The sequence below is a fragment of the Orbicella faveolata genome, unplaced genomic scaffold, assembly GCF_042242905.1.
Source record: "Orbicella faveolata isolate gen_17 unplaced genomic scaffold, um_ofav_v1 contig_3, whole genome shotgun sequence".
Taxonomy (NCBI): domain Eukaryota; kingdom Metazoa; phylum Cnidaria; class Anthozoa; order Scleractinia; family Merulinidae; genus Orbicella; species Orbicella faveolata.
In genome coordinates, this window is record NW_028301558.1 from 10,763,796 (window position 1) to 10,780,323 (window position 16,528).

Sequence of the window (16,528 nt, forward strand, 5' to 3'; positions counted from 1 at the left end):
ATAAGACGGGTGGTTCCGAACGGAAAGTGCGAAGTCAGCAAATAGGTGAACGACATAAAGATCGTTCTGTACTATAATACATGTAATATGCATTATGGTGTAGTCTGAAAAACCCGAAGATTGTTTTTCATCCGAGCCATGATCTCTGCTCAAAGAATCGTGTGTAAAGAAACACGTTAAAAACTACGATAGTCTCTGGAAGTATGCATTAGATTTTTTTCTCAAGAAAGTGGGTGGGAAATTTTTGTTACAATGCAATTTTCATAGTCGGACATTATCCATTATTATTATATGGCTAGCTCAGTGAGCGGGCAAGATGAATCAAATCCTCCGCTGTGACTAGCTACCCGAGCGGACAAGATGGAGCTTCACCCCATTTCTGAATTCAAAGACAAAGGATAACAGTGCAATTTCCCTTAATATCCGAGGAGTGATACAGCAAGATCAGGGGCTTGTAGCACAAGAATTTACAAATAACTTTTGTTCTATAGCTGATCATATTGGAGGACCATATGCGTGTAACATAACTGAGAACGATTGTGACCTTCACAGAAGCGCATTAGCCATTAACGCAAAGCACACACCCAACACATTCAAGTTCAGAAAATTAAAACGACAAGAAGTCCTCGCAGCACTTAAAGGAATTAATCCTAATAAAGCAGCAGGGTACGATATGTTACCACCAAGAGTACTGAAAATAGCAGCTGAACAACTGGCAACACCTCTGACCACCATTTTCAATCAGGCAATAGAGGATAACCATTGGCCAAACGCTTGGAAAAAGGGAGAGTGGATCCCGGTCTACAAGAAAGAGGATCGTCTGGATAAAGTCAACTATAGACCAACTGCAGACAACTCAGTGAGATGTTTGAACCTATCTTCAATCCTTTTCTATCAGCATATCGCAAACACTTTAGCTGCGAGACGACTCTGATACGCCTCACTGAAGACTGTAAACATGAGGCAGACAAAGGTCACGCGGTCGTCATGTTATCAACGGACATGAGTAAAGCATTTGACTCATTACATCCGAAATTATTACTTACTAAGATGAAAGCGTACGGGCTATCAGATCCTGCACTGAAGCTGATGCAATCGTACTTCAGTAATCGAGAAAATAGAACAAGAGTAGGTAACTCTACAAGTGCATGGGGGGCACTTAAACGGGGCTGCCCACAGGGATCATCTCTGGGACCACTGCTGTGGAACATATACCAAAATGATCTGTTCTACGCTGGTGTAAAATCTCAACTGTCTGCTTATGCGGATGACCACCAGCTATATTCTTCCAACAAGGAATTACGAACAGCCATAGATGAAGTTGAGAAAGATGGGGCAAAGACATCTAGCTGGTACAAGTCAAACTTCCTGGAGGGCAACTACAGCAAATACCAAGCGATGATAATAGTGAGAGATACTCAACAGACGGAGCTAGTAATTAACAACAGTAAAATTGATATCACCGATGCATTTAAGCTGTTGGGCGTGATACGTGACAAGGATCTTAACTTTACGGAACATATATCGCAGGTTTGCTTGAAGACTAGCAAAATGATTGGCGTCCTACGAAGGCTGAAAAATCTCATCCCTATACATGCAAAATTACGGATCTATAAGACTGCAATCTTACCTCATCTAACATACTGTAGCTTGGTGTGGCATTTCTGCCGCGCAAGCGACACAAGGAAACTGGAGAGGATCAATGAGAGAGGACTCCGTACAGTATTCTGCGATCGGGTCTCCTCCTATAGTGACCTCCTAATACGCGCGGGGATGACAAGCTTCTACAACAAACTATTGCAAGAGATCACAATTTTCATGTTTAAAGTGAAACATAGATTACTGCCTAGCAACGTATTAGAGCTTTTTCCTAGATCACCCTCGAGCTACAGCTTAAGGAACTCAGATTTTTACGTACCAAGAGTAAGAACTGTTAAGTATGGGAAACATTCCCTTCGCTTCCTTGGGCCATCGATGTGGTCAAAGTGAGACAATAGGGACAAGAAAGAAACGTCTTTGCAGCGATTTAAGGCGAACATCAGGGGAAGGGACCTCAGTGGACTTGTCGGAGGCGACACATGCAAAGGGTGTCACCTTTGCAACTCTTGAGCCGTAAACACTAGTTCGCTCGGGACTACCCGCCGTGTCCCGCAAGAAAAATTTCCCCGAAAGCCATAGAATAAATACTTTTTTGACCAAGTTTGTTCGGTCAAGATAGCTGGATATTGGCCTCGTCCCTTTTTGCGAGTTTATGGACCTCGACTCCGTCTCGGTCCACAAAGACGCAAAAAAAGAACTTGGTCAATATCCAGCCATCTTGACCTCACACTTGGTCAATAACCCATACTTCCTGTCTTCTACAGAGAGTGTTTGCAAGCCTGGTCTACTATGACTAATCACGACTCGTTATCTTATGAAGGGTCAATAAATCAAATTATCTGGAACAACAAGTATAGTTTAAGCGAGGGGGCATCCATTTTCCAGTCGGTTTTCAATAACTAAGGAATTCTCAAGGTTGGTGACCTGATTTCTAAGGAGAGCGTTTTTCTCAAAAGTGACAAAATTCTGAGTTCCTCTTTTCCCCTCTTGTTAGTCCTTTGCCCTGGGTGTTTTAGATGCTGTCCCAAAGGAATGGCGTTCTATAATCAAAACAAACCCTTATTATGCTCCCTCTCCTTTGGATCAAACTTGTTTTGCATTAATAATTGCATTGAGGTAAAATGAACGTTACATCTAAGTTGGTCTACAACGAATTTCGCTCGTTGAAGCTAACTCCTGCTAATGCATTTACTGGAAAAGGTATTCTTTAGATATCAAGCTAAGAGAATTCCAATATAAATTGTTAAACCTAATTATTTTCACTAATAAAAAAAACTTCATCAGTTCAAAATGGTGAAATTCCCTTTATGTGCCTTTTGCAATGCTGAGGAGGAATCCCTGGAGCATTTATTGTTTTTTTGTAAGTCATCGAGTTTCTTTTGGAAAGAACTTTTATTTTGGATTGCAAAGGATATCAATACTGTGCTTAACGTCTCACTTTTAGGAGTTCTTTTTGGGAAATTTGACCTTGATAAAGATTTTCTTTTAGTGAATCATATTCTCTTGCTTGCTAAATATTTCATTTATGAGTCCAAACTTTCTCAAGTTATTCCATTAGTTTTAGTCAACAAAGCAAGGTTAAAAGCAACCTGTAAATTAGAATTATACATTGCAAAAGAGAGGGGAATTTTACTAAACCATTGGAAAAAGTACAATAATTTTCTCTCTTGGCTGTCTTGATGGCCTTCATCAACTAAACGACCGATAAACGAGACTTCGAAGCGTCAAAACAATTGTTTACTCAAAAACATGCACACAGTGTTTTTCTGTATCAGTAATGAACAATTGTCCAGTTTTAGACACAGCAACACTCCGAGGTTTCTCAAGCTGAGTGGCTTTTCCTTTTACCGAGTTTAAAAATTTTCCCTCGAGCGTAAAAACTTGAACATTGTCACCTTTGTTGTCACAGACTATCAAGTTGTTAAACTTGTCAACAGCGAGTCCAACAGGACGAAGCAGCTTACCTGGCCCCTCTTGACCAATATCATGTAGAAATTCTCCATCATTGTTAAATACCTTGACGCATTGAACCAAGTCATAGGTGACATAGAACCTGTCTTGATGTAGTAAGGCTAACCACGGGGACGTGTCAAGGTTTGGAGCGCTAAGGGACTGTAGCAATTCAGTACCATCAGGGGAGAGGACTTTGACGGTATTGTCAGCACAGTCACACACCAGCATGCGGCCATCAGAAGCAATGGTCATGGATACTGGTCCGATCAAGTTTTTGTTAAAGATAATTTTAATAAACTGACCACTTTCAGTGAAACAAGAAATGCTACAAAAGGAGTCAAAGACAGTGACGTCACCAGACCTGCTGAACGCTACTAACCTGGGATAAATTAGTTCTTTAGCGTTAAGTCCCTTCTGACCATACTCTCTCAAATAAATTCCATCTGAGCTAAAAAGTTGTACTCTGTCATTATTGGCATCAGCTACTGCAATGTTTCCTGTTTTGTCACTTATTGCAATGTCGCGGGGGTGGTCAAATTTTCCTCGTGCTGTACCACGTGATCCAAAAGACCGTACGACATGGTATTGATAGGGCTTCACGTGAACACTCCATGGACTACCAGTCAGCGGTTGACCATTAACTTCGGTCACCACGTCATGATACCCGTCACATTCGGGTGTGTAAGTGACGCTATATTTACCATCTTCGCTGTCTTCATTTTTGGTGTCGAGGTCCTGTTCTGACGGATTGCAGACTTTAACAACAATCTGATCGATGTCATTATAACATCGTTTTCCCTCTGCATTCTTGGTTGTGACTGTTAGGCTAGCTTCTCTTCCAACTTCGGCCTCTTTTAAACCTTTCCCTTCCACCACTGATTGCAGAGGATCAGTTGTACTAACAGTAACTTCACCCAGAAACGCGCGTCTAACATTCTGGATGCCCTCTTCATTTGTCTTGTATTGAACATGCGATGGTTTAAAGATGTTCATTTTCTTAGCATTTAGGAGACCTTTACACCTGTCAATGACACCTTGTTGTGCTTCAAGAATTTCAACGCTGTTGTTTCCTTGTAAAATTCTTTCGCAACTTTCCACAGAAGTTTTCAGTTGCGTGGCGGATATCTGAAAGTGTTGTAACTGTGTTGTATAATCTCTTTGCTGTTCGTTTTCAATAACCTCTAACTTGGTCACCATGGTGATCTCGTGCTCCTTTAACACTCGAATGAGTTCTTCAACAGTGGTTGACACTTTGTTACGAGCGGCAGCAATTTTCTCTCCGCTTTTCCTCAACATTTCTGTTGTTTTTTCCATTTGTGTCATGTGCTCAGAAATTTCTACTTTCATCTCCTGCACAAGCTCCGCCATCTTTTGTTTCTGTTCTTCTGCGGCTTTCTTGATATCCACCTTGGTGTGGTTTGCATGACGTGTTTGTCCACACTTGTCGCAAATGCAAACTTTGCAGTTCTGACAGTAATAGTTGAGAGGCTCATTCTCGTGACGTTTCTCTCTACACATGAAAGAGGTCTCCACCAATTCTTCCAGTTTCAAATATCCACCTTATCGAGCACAAAAGGTACGGAAAGGTTAGATAAACGAGAGTTATAGTGTTCGCTTACACTAAGTGCTACACCAAAAAAGTCTCCTTCCCATATAGTCAAATTAGTAGGGTTTTCGATTTGAAGCCGTATGTTTTTTTATCGATAGACGCCATTTGGTCGCAATCGATCCGAACCAACTTACAAATAGCAACCCTTCCTTGTGGTATACTAGATGGAATTTTCCACAAGTCACTTGGATTTTCTCTCTATACACAGGAGCCTTTAGGCGACTGTGTAAACCACGACAATACAATTGATAAGTAATACAATTGAACGCGATTGATCTAAATAAACTTACAAATATTTAGCTCTTATTAACCGAGCTGGAGGTCTGTATGGGAGAATCTTGACCGAGGTCGTGAGTACAGACCGAACGCAGTGAGGTCTGTACACACGACCGAGGTCAAGATTCTCCCATACAGACCGACTTAGCTCGGTTAATAAGATGTTTATTATATGGCAAAGAAGAAAAATTTAATTCGTTTAATGTAACTGGTTTGCTGACAGTTTGCTTGCGAACGGCGATGAGCGTAACTTAAGCCTGCCGAAATTTGCTCGTCCTCTTTACTTTTTTTTGTCATCAGGCTTTTTGGCACTTCCATAAATGATTGTGAAGAAAATAAAAGAAAATGGTGAACATTTTTGTATTTTAGTTTGCTACTTTTTCAACGCAAAATGAAACCGGTCTAGCTAGATGCCGGTCTAGATGGGAAGATCTAGACCGCGGTCAATATCCATTTCAACCAATCAAATTCGTGAATTCGGTAGTTCCCAGTCTTTGTGAGACACCGCCATATAATAAATTAATGTTATTAAAACCTACCTTCATCGCTTGATTCCTGTCTGTTAGTCACAGTTGCTGCTGTTAAATCATCAAGTTTTTTCATGACATCTGTCATCTTGTTCCCAATCTCTTTCAGCTCATCTTTAATGTTGTCCTCGTCCTTTTTCCATTCAATGAGAAGTTGTTTGTAGTGATCTTCAGTTTCAGGGTCCATGCACTCAGTTTCCAGATTATCAATAGCTGCCCTGTACCTAACTCCTCCTAGTCTCACCAGAGTGTCCCGGATGTCTTGCCAGTAGGCGTTGAACGTTGTGTCATCAACCGACCCTTGTTCGGCATGAGCGTACACGGTGTTTCTAAAGTACTTAACACGAGCAATATCCGCTTCACGACTCATGTCCGTTGCAGCGGGAAGTGTGTCCCATCCGGTTATCGGAGCAGGTAAGCCGCACAAATTTCTTAACAGAACCATCAAAAGAGTAGTGTCAAAGGTTTTTGAAGACACGGAAGAAGGATTGAAAGGAAAAAGCCTGCCCCATTGCGTCGCATTGATAATTCTTCTCGATCTGAGACCTTGTAAAGTGGGTTTATTTGCCGCCAAAACTGCATGAAGATTTATTGGTGCGTGAATGACATCAAGTGTGTCCCTGAGGGCCTGGGTACCAACATCAACAAGGAGACGACACAAGCGGACGTAGTTGGTCGTTTTCTTACTGGATGAAACTGTTGGTGTTGCGCTAGCCATGAGAGTATTCTGTTATTGATCTGAGTGCTAGGTAGAGAAAGAAATAAGCTACTTATACGCTTATTGTTCTAATTTCAAACAAAGTTTTGTAAGGTTATGCTGCCTCTTTGAGAGCCTCGTTATATGATTGTATTTCACTCGCTCGAGATAACTCTGCCTTCTCATTTCTCTCGCTGAGAGAGAGAGAGAGAGAGACCGAGTCACAGGCTAGGGTTCTGTTGGCCAGGCAAATGGCTGTATCATTTAATTCATTAAGCACTGCGTAAAAATGACAAGAATATTTCCCTTTTTCGGCGTTTTATTCACCACTACACGGGCCGGTTATGAAAGCATGTGAGAGGGGTACCATTTTTCAACTAAAGGTATGCGAAAGAGTACCTTTTCTGTCAAAAGGTTAACTTTAAGCTAACTGGAATGTTATTTGGGCTAACCTGAGTGCTATTTAGCCTAGTACCACTCGGCAGGCCAGCCATGAACCTTCGCGACTGTTCACGGCTATTTTTTGTTGATTTTTATTGTTTGTAGATATTGGTGTGTCTTGATGGGGTTGCTGGAATCTCATTTATCAGTTGAATCTTCGGCCATTCCTGAGATATCAGTGATAATATTATCGGTTTCTTTTAGTTATCAGTAAATTTTTCTGATCTCAAATTTCAGCGTTCAGTCAAAAAACGTGCCATTTCTCGCTCTGCCGGTCAAACCCAACCTAGGCCCTCTATTCGGGTTTTCTTACTGACACCGATTCAACTCAGCGTGAGGCCGACTTGAAATAAAGACGTATCGAAATTGAAGGTTTGCACGTCCGAGCAGGCGTTCGAGAGAACAGTTGCTTTAGTGAAAAAGATATATTTCATTAGTTCTGCAAACACCAGAGAAAAAATGAAACAACTTTGGTGCACAGGTATACGTAGCACGCGAACTTAGCCACTCCCCCGGGGCCACTCCATCGTTCTTTCGCATGACTGGCCAAGGAAAACTTGTTTTTGGTTGTTCACAACGAAGCGAAAATATAAACCGATCTCACCACCAACTCGCCCTAACACCACACGGGCTACTGACTTTTGTACTGCTCAGAATTCTCTACTGATAGGCTTAAGTACACGCCTTCCTGTAATATGTTCATGACAACTGTTTGGCAAGCGCCCCTCTCTGAAGTGGTTGGAATGGCTGGGCATTCAACCGTAAAACAGAGTTGTTTGATACAAATGCGGTATTGCATTCAAGAAGAAAATAATTCAAGTCATTTTGAGCAGAATTTAACGAGACGTAAGCCTCTCTGGCAGTGCCATGACTCAGATAAACCGACATCAGTCAGACTGCTCAGATCTGCCGCGCTATAAAGACAAGGAGATGGATAATTTACAAAGAGATGGAGAAAATTAACGTTGAATCAAAATTAACTCGACTGGGTTGACTAGAGACTCGAGCTTAATTCGAAAACGACTTCATTTATTCAGGTGCGGCCAAACGAACGACATGTGCTACTGAAAACCCAAAACAACGAACAAACCACTGAAACGAAACAGCCGAAACGAGCGAAACGAAACGAAATCAACAAATAAAACAGTTAGAGAAACCATTAACCGTGAACATGCTAACCTGAGTGTTATTTTGGCTAACAGGAATGCTATTCTGACTAATCCGAGCACAGGATTGCAGGTCTACTGTACAGTCTACGCTAATTATGCAATCACGACAGCAATGATGGGTTCTCTTGCTTTGTTGATTCGGTTTCATTTCACCGTGATGATGGTAGCTTCGTTTCGTTTTCTCCATCTGTAGCAATGACATACTGCTTCAAAGATATCTTACGTGACTACAAAGTCACTCAAACAAACCTGCGGATCTTGGAAGTCCTATGAACTGAAATTTTTTAAACACCCACACGGGAAGTTGATCGTCGCTGGATCGTTGTAGACGGATATCCACCGATGATTGGGAGAGTACAAAACATAGACCCTTGGTCCATGGATCCCCTCCGCGGACCAGGTCCATGGACCTCCTATTTTAACTATCCCGTATAAACAAAGACCGCTGATATATGACATTTTAGTTACATTTTAGTTTTGCTGTGAGCAGTTTTGAAATAACAGAATTTGCCACGTTAAAAATGATTTTACTTTGGCTCTACAAAGGTGACTGTCAGTTGTAAAAGTTGCAGTTCATTTAAGCCCTGATTATGTTAGTTTTCATGCTGGGTAAATGTTGACGGTTCATAACTAAATTGTTACACGACGATAAATACCTTCATATTTTTATATTAAAATTAATGTGACTTTGTGAAAGATTGCAAAGTTGAAAATTAATTAACTATTGAATTGAAACATTACTGTGAATTCATTTTTTGTTTTGTTTTGTTTTGTTTTTTTTCAATTTACTTATTTTATTTTATTTTTGTTTTATTATTGTTTACTACAGTATTTTTAGGGGCAGTAAAAATAGGGGGTCCATGGACCAGGGGTCCATGTTTAGGCCTAGCCTCTCACGAAGACGCTCTTTGTGCTCGTCACGCAATCTTCCTCCCACACGAATGAAGATTGCGTGACGAGCCCAAAGATTGTCTGCGTGGGAGGTCTGGCAGGCAACCGAATTACAGCTTTATGGAAATTTATCATCAAAGTAGACTGTGTCCACAGGAAGAAAACTCTCATTTGCTTTTTTGTGCGGTTAGTTATCATCCTACCATATGTGGCGGCCAAGAAACTTGCTGGCTTTGTTCGCTCTTAGCTTACAGATCGCAAGACCTCTTCAGTAGAACAAACGTTCTTTCATTAAACGATTCCCTTCAGGGGTGGTGCGTTTGGCTAACTGTAGTTAGTGTTTTCAGTAACGATATGTTTCTTAAACATCGTGAGAAAAGGGAAGAGGGAAAAACGTATTTTGTCTCAGGCAGGTGGAAAAAGAAAGAAAGGTTGGAAGACCACCTTCCCCTTAGTTGATATTAGTGAATGTTTCTCAACCCTTCCTGGGAAAGCAGGTCAGTTCATCGATGCCATACCGTTTCCTCCAGATAGGCACACAAAACTGTATTTTCAAACAAACTAAAATCCTTCTCTCAGTTACCCTGGGTGCCAGAGGGGGGTTTTTTTCGTGGCGAAGCCGCTATCAAGCTGCGATCGTGGAGAGCGAAAAAATCAAAACACACCTCAGTTTAGGTCATTTGACCAAACTGTTCCAAATTACCCCAGATAATAATAATAAAGATAATAATAATAATAATAATAATAATAATAATGACAATGATAATGATAAAGATAATGATAAAGATAAAGATAAAGATAAAGATAAAGATAATGATAATGATAATGACAATGATAATGATAATAATGACTTTATTAGTAGCACTTCCACGGGGTGGCTCTTCGCCTACTAATAAGTACCTAACTAAATTAGAAACTATAAAACGTCTTTACCTGGCTGCATACTTGAAAATAAAATCACAATTACATACTCACAGTTACACAAACTACTTAACATCAAAATGTTCAAAATTACTATCATGCCATGCTATTTAATCATGAAATGAATCAATTAGGGATAACCAGCAGGGTGCACATGATGAATTTACGCTTGCACACACGGTAGGCAAAAACCGGAAAAAAAGCGTGTAGGATGGGGTGCACCAGAATTTGACATTCATCATGTGAACAGTTTTTCGAGGAGGCGCTGTTGCCTCATGGTTAGAGCGCTCGTCTCCGAATCGAGCGGTCCTGAGCCACCCCCTCTCTATTCCGCCCCCTCAATACTTTTTGACCAGTCCCTAAATAATGTAAATAAGTATATCATTAGGCAGCTATGGCGTTCCATATATTTCTGTTACGATCTTCTGGTATGTCGATTGTCGTATTGTGTCAAGCTGACGTAAATATTGACATCTGAAGGCCACGTTTTCGATCAGGAACTAGCATTTCGCTTACTTGGAGTGCCTTTCCCAGTATAACACTCTAACCTCGATAGTCCTCTGCCCTACGGACTTCGCAGTAAAAACCCAAAACCACATTGTAGAAAAAGGGAATGTATACCCCATCATGCTGAAATCAGCTGCGGTGTTGAAGTTACTCCGGAACAAAGAACTGCTGAAAGTAAATACCTCAAAATTTACAATACAAAATTTGAGTGATCGAGGGAAGAGCTGGCCAAGTCTGATTTAAGTTTAACCTGTCCCTCTTACCCGGCAGTACCAAACAGAACCTTTTAAAAATATTTGGTCAATTGAAAGCTACTGCATGATATGAAGTGAGAAATCCTAATACTAATCAGTTTTAATGTCAATAGCAGCACTAATTATAAGTAAACAATGCTACAGTAGCTATACTAATCAGAGTTCTGGGAGACAGTTATAGTGAGATTTTTATAGCAATCTAGATGATCTTGCTATGACAGTGTCAACTGCGAATTTCAATAAAGTCCTTCGAGTTGTCTCTAAAAAATTCAGGTAATACATGCACGTTTCCAACGAAAAATAATTGACGTCGGGTTGGGGAGTGGAGTGAAAAAACTGTCGTTTTATTTTCTATTTTAGTCACGCGGGGAAAAAACAACCGACTATATTCAAATTATGTTTAGGCGAATTGGATAAACAACGGGAAGCATCGTTTTAATGTCTTTCTATATTGATATTTATTTAGTTTAACATTTTAAAGAAGGTACATTTAGGAGTCTTAAAGAAGTCAGTAACAGAAGATTCCTGTGGCGAAGGTCATTCAGTTCTCCACGTGACGGAAATAAGTGAGTGTAATTTGAGGTTTTGAGGTCAATTATTTGAGGTTCTGAGGATTGGAATCATCTTGAGCATTTAACTGAAAAGCAGAAAGACTTAGTTCACGAATTCTCCGTTCTTTGAATCTAATAAGGTAGAGTATTTGCTGGTTTTATGTCGACTATTCAATTTTTCGTTTAGTGTTGACTATGTTTCCGTGTAGAGTGGTCCACTGTCGCATTTACATACCTTGCATCTAGCACCAGAATCAAAGATCGTAATTTGATACATAAGTGAACTATATGACAATTGAAAAAGAGCTGCTTACTTTACCTTTTTGTCCAATGTGGTATTTTTGAATACCTTCCATTTCGTTGCTTCTTGTATCAACGTTTCTCTGCGTAAATGGGAAGATAAAGAAGTGTTATATATCTCATTCCAGATTGAAACACGTGGCGACATGAAATATCTCGCTAGAATTAAACGAGTCCTAACCTTCCTAGCCAGGGAAAAAACCCTTTCATTTTTGTTTCATTTTTCTTTTGCACTGGTGACTGAGGACCACCGAGGTGCAATGACATTTGGTTTCGTTTTCGCTCGAATGTAGCGACAACCTCTACTAATTCCATTTCATTTTCTGTACAAAGGTTTTCAAGACGAAAAAATGTCTGGTTCCGAGTATTTGAGATCCCCAGCTGCAGTTTCCAAAATAGCAGAATTTGTAAGTTATCATCACTCTCCTTAGAACTCCTTACGTTTAAAGTTCAACATGGTTCAAAATCGCTTCATGTGTAAGCGGTGTTTTTTAGTGTCGGTGTTTTGCCTGAAAATTGAAATTTCAGTACGAACTCCACACTGGGTGGGAAGTTTAACGATTCCAGTCAGATTCAGTGAGTGAAAGTAAACTGATTTTTAATTTCAATCTTTAATTATACACTGATATTCTTTTCAATTTCTCACTTCAATACTATACGTATTCGAAACCAGTCGTAAGAAAATTTTAATATATTAGAAAAAAACTGCGGTTGACTAGCTGCATCATACCCAAGGGCAGATCAGCAAACTGCCCCCCCTCCCGGGGGGGAAATCCAATATAAAAAGGACGGGAATGTTCGTCGTACCATTTAGGGGTTAAACTAGAGTGTTCAACCTCATGAGATCCACAGCAGGAGCTTTCGCAGTGTCAATTAATGTGTTGCTTTAATTTAGAATTGGTACCTCTAAGGGGTGAAAAAAATTTCAAACCACGCCCACAAAACAGGATCTTGGTACCTCTTACTGGTTCTTATCAAAATTTCAGACCAGGCTTGGGGAGCACCCCCGTCGTTTTTATACGGGAGTTCCCCCCCCCCGGGAAAACGGACTTTGTAGCTAACCTGAATTTCTGATATTGTTGTTCTTATTTCACAGATTTTGCTGATGTCAGCGTTCGTAATAATTTCTTTATACAATAGCTACTTCAGTTCAACAGCCGATGCTGATGTGCCGAGACCAGACCACATGGAGCGACTGTCGTTCTTTTTGATTTCTACCGTCACACTTTGGCTGTTCGTCAGTCTCGTGTTTGTGTTCTCCTTGTCAACTGTCAGCGACAAAATCGGCAAAGTTTGGAATGTTCTCGTGAGCAATTTTTTTTAGCATTAAACAGCCTTTATTTCCTATTATTTTTATAAGATCTTTTTACAGGATCAGGTTAATTTTGCTGGAGCCGATTGAGCAAGCTTTGAGTTGACTAATTTTCTGGAGATATGTGCTTGATTCTGCTTATAATTTATAATCACAAATTGCTAAAATATATATCTTGAATAATATGTAGATGCGTATGTATCAATTGTGCCAGTGGCTTCCCCACTCTTATTGTACTCTGTAAGCATATTTAAGTTTCACTGTAGCAGTGCACCGAAGATTGGGGAAAAGATGTTTCAATTTTGCAACATTTCTGCCGTTAATACTCCGAACTCACTCGATTCTAAGGGATGATGGTCCCGATGCACCCTGGGGGCCCTGGAGAACTTTCAATTTGATAGCTATAGTCAATCTATACTACTTCCTAATAAGTGTTTTCCGAAAATTGTTTTCCCAGATAATGACTATCAGCATACTTAGTGCCATGTTACTGCTCGTGTCAAGCTCTTTATTGCTAAACGAAGTCACTCATCTTGCTAATTACACCAGCCCACTTGGGAAGGTTGACCTGTGCATGGCATTGAGGCATGCTGGGAAGCAAACATGTGGCCACTTACAAATTGCAGCGGTAAGATCTGTTTTTTGTGTCTTGAATTTTTTCTCTCGTTCATAAGCAATATTAATACGCAAACGTGTATGTCAGGAAGGCTTCTTAGTGAGGCATTGGACTATAAATAGGGTAATTTTGATTTGAAATCGATCAGTTCTTTGAATCTCTTACTTCCACGGTCTAGGCTTTCAAGTCTGCACATTTCTACTAATTTAAAAAAGCAACAGTGAAGACAGTTTTACTTTTTTCGTTTCAGATCTGTGGATTTTCAGCGATGCTGCTATTTACTGGGGATTTTATCGTGTACTACTTTAAATTTACTCAGTAAAGATATTCTAGAATCAGTAGTCTAATTTGGGCTTCTGCTAGTATGTGCTAGCCACTCCTGAAGTAGGCTCAGGAGGGGGCGAGGAGGGGGCTTCATTACCATTACGATTTACTATAGCTGCTGTTCATGAAGGAGCCCGCGCTCCTCCCCGAAGGGATTCGAGGAGAAACGTAGACCGAACTTTGCCTGGTCTCTTTCACAGCCGTTTACTGGGATGTCACGCAAAGCTCGGAGCGTTGCGTGACACCCCCAAAAAACCACTGCGAAGAAGACTAGGGGTGCTTATCATTTGTCAGAATAAGCCGGTTGGGATGACCATTGAATAATGGTAAGGGCTTTTCTAACATCAGCAAACCCACCGAATGAGATGGCGCTTACCATTTGCAATTCGATTTCTCGTAATTGTTTTCGGCTGATGAGAGACTGGAAACTGGAAAATTCACCAAATGGTGAGGAAATTCCCGTCATTCCGTTCCGAACGGAAAAAGAGGACTACCTCTTAGGTAGTCTACAATTTCCGAACGGATTTTCCGGAAAATTACTATCCATTTGACTTTCAACCGAAATTTCTGGATTTTTAGCTTAATGGTAAGCATCCTAGACTTCGCTTAGTTCCTGAACCTCGATATTTCGCCTCGGTCAATCGTTTTCGGGTCACGTGGTCCGAGGCGAAAAGTGTGCCGTTCGTCTCGGAGACGTCACCGAAAACAATTGACTGTGAAGACCTGTGAGAAAGCCGTCAATCAATCAGTCAGAAAGTCATCCCAGTCGGTCGGTCGTTCAGTCAGTCAGTTCGCAGTTGAAGCTCTCGTAAGCGGACGTTCTCGTAAGCAGCCACTAGAGTTGTGGGAGCTTGCCCAGCCGACAATAAACATTGGGAATGCAAGAAATACCACCGTTTCAAATGATTTTTTTGTTTCGTTTTTGATAATGGCGATATCTGTATACAGATAACTGCCGTACTAACAAATTCTAAAAGCAGTATGAACTGCAATGCGATATACATGGAAATTATTTTCAGATGTCCGCTTACGGGAGCTTACGAACAAAGGAAAAGTCCCTAAATCGTAAGTCCTCAGTGTCCGCGGCCGCTTACGGGAATGTCCTCTTATGGGAATGAATCAAATACAGAGTTTGTATGGGAGTTCAGACGGGATTTTGCGAAGGAGGTCATAGTTAGAGCTGTCTGCTTACGAGAGTGTCGGTTAAGAGAGCTTCCACTGTAAATGAATCACGCTGCGGAAAGTTAAAATAACTAAATAAAGAAAGGGTAAAAAGTGTTTCTACTGTTTTATGTGTAAATCTTATTTCATACACGCTAAATCCAGAGGCACAAAGACACTGCCAAGACCCTGGACCACTTCGACGCTCTCACGCAATATCAACAATTTAATTCGTATTTTTCATATGAACAAAAACCCATCGCCATTTGGCCGTCGATAAAACCAGGAACATGGAACATCCCGGAACATCCCGGAACATCGAATAATTATGATAATTATGAGAAAAATAAGTAAAATTAAATTTCGTAAATAAAATAAACAAAAATAAACTGGTATCAGCTCGAAATATGAAAAGATATTTTGGGGGGTAGGGAGCGTTGGGTATTCCTTCAACGGACCACAATGAGTGCAGGCTCCTCTTCTTTTCGGCCAATTGCGTCACGGGGCTTTACAGCACAAACCTGGACGATTCGGTCGATGAATGCCAGGTAATTCATTGCGTTTCCTTTGTTGATCCCCGATTTCTCCAACATCTGAGGTGTTCGTAGGAGCATCATACAGTTGCTTGTTAAGTCAGTAGCCACAGTTTTGTCACTACGTATACTGTTCCGTCTTCGTGTTGCAATTATCATTCCCAGTTTCGCGCTCTCCGCTAGGAAGGTCTGGCACTATGCCCCACCAAGTGCAGACTCAGCCGGTCAAAGATTAGAGCAGTGCGTTCAGGTGCGTACTTCGCATGTTTGGTCTACTTTGGTGGCGTTCGAATGGCTCGATAGAAAACTAAGTTTGATCAAATGTCAGATAACGATCTGCACGTGAAGCTGAACTAGCGTTGAATAGATTATAGCCTACGGTAAAAGTGTTTTTAATTAAGAATTAACTTGTACTGGAGAAAATATTTTCCAGGAAAGGCATTCGAACTGTTGGCGACACTTTGAATTCAATTTCAGATCGCCAACACTTGTAACAAATATTTCTTGAGACAATAAAGTTTTGGCCAGCGACCCTGTAAGACAGCGCGTCGCCACTGAAATGTTTTTAAATTTTGTGTTTGTATTTGTTTACAGTGTCATCAAAGCTTGAGCAGTCCGAACTAGTTTGCACAAGAAACTCAATGCCGAAGAGTCTCTATTTCTATCTCATGGAGAAACTATTTCTTCATGAGAAATCGTGTATACGCATATCTTTGAATTGACGTAATGAATTGAATAAAGAAATCACACTTGTGTACCCATATTTTTCGGTCTGATTAAAGAGTTCGAACGCCGCCACCTAGGTTTTCTATGAACAACGAAATCTGGGAATAAGGGACAGCCATGTGATTAAACTGATGGCGAACGACTGGAAGGAATGGATTAGT

General features: G+C 40.7%; 2 protein-coding genes across 2 annotated transcripts; one reads left to right on the forward strand and one right to left on the reverse strand.

Annotated features, from left to right (window-relative positions):
• Positions 1-3,097: 3,097 nt before the first annotated feature.
• Positions 3,098-8,666, reverse strand: LOC110067597 (uncharacterized). Its single transcript, XM_089298771.1, has 3 exons — positions 8,521-8,666; positions 5,977-6,709; positions 3,098-5,111 (listed from the first exon to the last, which is right to left on the reverse strand). Exons 2-3 carry the CDS (start codon positions 6,680-6,682, stop codon positions 3,337-3,339), a joined length of 2,481 nt encoding a protein of 826 aa, XP_089154897.1. The 5' UTR covers positions 6,683-6,709; positions 8,521-8,666; the 3' UTR covers positions 3,098-3,336.
• Positions 8,667-12,038: 3,372 nt separating this feature from the next.
• LOC149106336 (uncharacterized) lies at positions 12,039-15,497 on the forward strand. Its single transcript, XM_089298800.1, has 4 exons — positions 12,039-12,102; positions 12,792-13,001; positions 13,465-13,635; positions 13,874-15,497. The coding sequence occupies exons 1-4, from the start codon at positions 12,046-12,048 to the stop codon at positions 13,943-13,945; spliced, it is 510 nt and encodes a 169-aa protein (XP_089154926.1). The 5' UTR covers positions 12,039-12,045; the 3' UTR covers positions 13,946-15,497.
• The last annotated feature ends 1,031 nt before the right edge of the window (positions 15,498-16,528 follow it).

Excerpts from the sequence above, each read along its gene's own strand:
- LOC110067597 (XM_089298771.1), bottom strand. The coding sequence starts at position 6,682 with ATGGCTAGCGCAACACCAACAGTTTCATCCAGTAAGAAAACGACCAAC. Across the intron at positions 5,112-5,976 it reads ACAGGAATCAAGCGATGAAG|GTGGATATTTGAAACTGGAA; the intron begins GTAGGTTTTAAT and ends GTGCTCGATAAG.
- LOC149106336 (XM_089298800.1), top strand. The coding sequence starts at position 12,046 with ATGTCTGGTTCCGAGTATTTGAGATCCCCAGCTGCAGTTTCCAAAATA. Across the intron at positions 12,103-12,791 it reads TTTCCAAAATAGCAGAATTT|ATTTTGCTGATGTCAGCGTT; the intron begins GTAAGTTATCAT and ends CTTATTTCACAG. Across the intron at positions 13,002-13,464 it reads GCAAAGTTTGGAATGTTCTC|ATAATGACTATCAGCATACT; the intron begins GTGAGCAATTTT and ends TTGTTTTCCCAG.